Source organism: Acyrthosiphon pisum, chromosome A2 (genome assembly GCF_005508785.2).
Source record: "Acyrthosiphon pisum isolate AL4f chromosome A2, pea_aphid_22Mar2018_4r6ur, whole genome shotgun sequence".
NCBI lineage: Eukaryota > Metazoa > Arthropoda > Insecta > Hemiptera > Aphididae > Acyrthosiphon > Acyrthosiphon pisum.
The window spans coordinates 57534290-57538784 of NC_042495.1; the positions used below are offsets into that span (position 1 = coordinate 57534290).

General features: G+C 28.1%; 1 protein-coding gene across 1 annotated transcript in view; it reads right to left on the reverse strand.

Moving 5' to 3' along the window:
• LOC100167975 (lipase 3) overlaps window positions 1-4495 on the reverse strand; it is a 26063-nt gene that overhangs the window by 11738 nt on the left and 9830 nt on the right. Inside the window, exons 4-5 of the mRNA XM_001947366.5 lie at window positions 3550-3796; window positions 2717-2875 (exon numbers count right to left, since the gene is read on the reverse strand). Of these exons, the coding sequence (XP_001947401.1) occupies window positions 2717-2875; window positions 3550-3796 (406 nt within the window). The remainder of the gene's footprint in view (window positions 1-2716; window positions 2876-3549; window positions 3797-4495) is intronic.

Here is a 4495-nt window from a genome sequence, read left to right on the forward strand (position 1 = left end):
TCTGCGTAAATATTTAATTCTGTTACCAAAAATTCTAAGAAATACATAAGCACAGTTTATTTTTATAGTCATTTTAAGTTCAAATTTAGACGAAATTACATATTAAAAAACCTGGAATAACTATTTTAGATATTTACTTGTGTTTGTATAATATTATTTGTGGGTACTTGAAACTTCTAAAGTATACTATTATATATCTATGATAGTACCACGGTTTGTTGTTGATGTATAACGCGTTACCTAATGGATATTGTGATATGATTAATTTGGAATTTATTATTGATATTATAGATAAGTATAGATACTATAGATAAGTTTACCTATAATAGGTATGTCTAATACCTAGACTGACAAACTGTCTCCGCTCAGAATTGTTTTTCTTATACAGTGATATTATATCATTGAATTCAAATTTAATACTATCCATTATACAGTGACCCACTTGTAACCTACTGTACAGCAGAGCGACATCCACTTACCCACCTTTTTTTTTTTTATGAATGTCAATAAAACTTTATTTGTTGAGTAAAAATACTTGAAAATTTAATACATGGCTCCTACTATATTGTTAGAATGACATTTGAAAAATATTAAAAATCCTTAGTCACAGTTTATTTTTTAATAGCATTTAAAGTTTAAAGACAAAATATGTAAAAATCACGAAAATTAACAAATTATTTTGAGTTCAGAATTCGTAAAATTTTTCTTTTTAAATCTAAGATTTTAAATTTATTACTAAATTCCACATAATATCGTCTACCTTTATCGAAAAAAAAATGTCTACAAGAAAGTCAAATAAAATTTTTATGAGCGTTTGAAATTCATATTTTTACAACATTTGATATTCGCTCGATTTCTCATGTGACGATTTTCTTATTTTATTGTAATTAAAAAACGAATGACTGTAGATACTTCAAAATTTCACTGAATGTTTATATTAGAATTTTCTATACACGATAAAAATTTGAAAATAAGTTGACTCTTTTTGAGCTGCTTACGGACATTGTCATTTTCAATTTTTTTAATTTTTTTTTTCTATAAATATCAATAAAATTTTATTTGTTTGGTAAAAATGCGTGAAAATTTAATGCAAAGTGTAAGAAATTAATACAGGGCTCCTGATACATTGTTACAATAGCAGTTGAAAAATATTAAAAATACATAGTCACAATTATTTTTTATAAGCATTTAAAGATCGAATCTTGACAAAATTTATCAAATTTAAAATTGAATAATTATTTTGTAGTTAAAAATTTATAAAATGTCCAACTTTCATATCGTACTTAAGGATTGAAAATTTAAAACAAGATTCCACGTAAATATATAATTCGGTTACCAAAAATTCTCAGAAATACATAAGCACAGTTTATTTTTATAGTAATTTTAAGTTCAAATTTGGACGAAATTACATATTAAAAAACCTAGAATAACTATTTTAGTTATTTTGTTGCGATTGTATAATATTATTCGTGGGTACATGAAACTTCTAAAGTATACTATTATATATCTATGATAGTATCACGGTTTGTTGTCGATGTATAACGTGTTATATTAAATACCTAATGAATATTGTGATATGATTAATTTGGAATTTATTATAGGTACCTATTATAGGTCAATTTTTTTTTAATACCATAGATAAATATATAATATGTCTTATACCTATAGACTGACATACCGTCTCCGCTCAGAATCGTTTTTCTTATACAATGATATTATATCATTGAATTCAAATTTAATACCATCCATTATACAGTGACCCACTTGTAATCTACTGTACAGCAGAGCGACATCCACTAACCCTCCTTTTTTAATTTCATACCTATTCCAAAATAGAATATTATTCTAAGTATTTTAATCTATAAAGATCAAATTTCGGACTAGGAGTTCATTAATTATAATTAGAGGCGTCTAGAGCACAGATTTTTATTCTTTAAAAGCCAACCAAATATGCCTCAAAAAATCTTAAATATGTATAAATATAATATGCTCTAAAAAGTTAGAATATGCATGAAAAATTAGAAAAATAGATATTTCTGAATATTTAGTTAAAATTATGAAACGCTGCTATAAATACTTTTTTTTTAAATATCTGTTTTGTAGGTAGTTTTAATCTATAAGAAAAAATAGGAATCAATTAATATCAAAAATTTATTCTAAAAGAAATTTAATTAGGTTCCTAAATAATTTGTTTTTTTTTATAGTTTTAATCTATAAGAAAAAATTGATTCCCCTGGAAAATCTTTTGTACCTATTAATTTATAGTTTATACCAGTGTTTATTTCAATATTAATCGAAACTAAAACTATGATATTTTTTTTCTACATTACAATAATAATTATTTCAAATATGTCTAAAATACAAAATACGTCAAAATATGCACTAAAAGATTAAATATAAACTTATAATTCATAAGTATTTAATGTTTTGATAAGCGGAGTAGTGGACAACATTTTGGAAAATCCCTGTAACACTCTACTCCACGTCACCGCTCATCTAAACTGTAAATGCTGAAAAATAAAAAGCCAATACCTAAGTATGCTGAAATGAATATAGAACAGAGACGATTTTTTTGTTCTCTGAAAAGTGAAAAGTAATTATTTAGACTTATTCTATTTGATTTTAACCGCCTATAAACTATCCAAATAATATATAAATACAAAATCACACAAAGTTAGCGTGTCGCCCGCAAAATTACGACTTTCGAAATACTTACAGTAGAGTTTCCAGAAGTGTCGAATCCGAAAAATTCAGACAACAAAGTTACACACGCCTTTAAGAAAATCGATTTCTTATTACAGAACAGTGATATAGAGTTCATTGTCCAATGGTTCCTTGAAAACAATTCGTGATTCTTGATGCTTCGTGATATTGCCTACAACAATGGCGTGTATTGAAATTATTAATTTATCATTCAAACTTTTAAAACGTCAGTTTAATATTATTATCTCCGTGTGTATCTCTCTTCAGTAAGTAGTTACTAAATATTAGTGATTGGTATAGATTTAACATTAGATATTTAGATGGGTATAATTATATGGGTAACATCAAATCGTGATAAATTATAAAAGAAACATTTTTCGACCATTATTATTTACGAAGTTCATATTTTTCTAAATGATATTACATACCTATCTACTCTAACTATATTCATATAGCAATTTGAATAATATAGCTAAACAATTTCAACACGTCATATTTATTTTTCATACAAAATACAATTTACTCTTGGTTGTTTAATAAATAGCACGTCTCTTGTATTCACTTATAAGTTATATTATTATATTAAACGACAACTCTGCTTACAAATATCCATGGTTAGAACCATTGGCGTAGGTACATTATGGTAAATTCTTAGTAGGGGGCAGAATGTTGTATAATACTAAAAACCAATTATGCAAAGAACACTATACATGTCAGTGTCCCTCAGTAAAATATCATGGTATTAAAAAAATTTCCATTGTAGTCTGTATAATACTGTATGCGTATAATGTGCCAATGGAGAATTGGAGACGTGGAAAAAAATGGACACCAGCTAAAATGACTAACCAAATAAAATTCTCCAAACTGTATGCCTATCCGTAACAGAAGAGATTTGATGTTGGTGAACGCCAAGAACGGGGCCAGATGATAACTGACGATAATTTTGTCGTTGTACTCGGGTCTTGCGGACGCGGTCGCCAGCACAATGGCACTGCTTAAAGAATACGTCACTAAATACATTTTATCGTACTCCGTATTGTTGCACACGTAATCCATCATGGCTGGCACATCATAATACGCCCATTCGTCAATGCTGTAAAAAAATGGATATCTATATTATAATAATTAGGTACCTATGTAGATATGCAGTCGAGTCGCTATAAAAAGAAAACTATAACAACTCAAATGTGCGTTTCTGGCCCCTCGAAGTGTTCGCATAAGTCATATCTGAGGTAAGTATATTATTCAGTATAACTACTATCTCCAACAAAAACCTAACTGTGAAAAAAGGTTTAAGTTCCAAACTCTCTCCCAAAAAAGTCGGCCTACAAACTAGTGAAATCTACATTGTGGCCCAGTCTGCTATTTTTTAATTCATAACCTCACTGCACTCCTCTTTTATTTGTATTGTTTAACACTTGGTCAGTTTCTGAATTTCTGAAAATGCATTCTAGACTTGGAGATACCACTACTATATATATGATTCGCTGTCTTTTTTTGAAAAGAAATCTAAACCTTTTTCTTTTTTCTGAGTTCTCTTCTCCCCATCACCCACATAAGTCATAAGTGAGTACATTCGATAATGATGTTTTATGCTTCATTCAAAAACTGACCAAGTGTTGAACAATACAAATAAAAGAGGAGGGTTACTCTTTAATGTAGTAGTGCAGTGAGGTTATGAATTAAAAAATAGTAGACTGGGCCACAATGCAGATTTCACTACTTTGATAGGCCGACTTTTTTGAGAGGGAGTTTGGAACTTGGCCTTTTTTCACAGTTAGGTTTTTGTTGG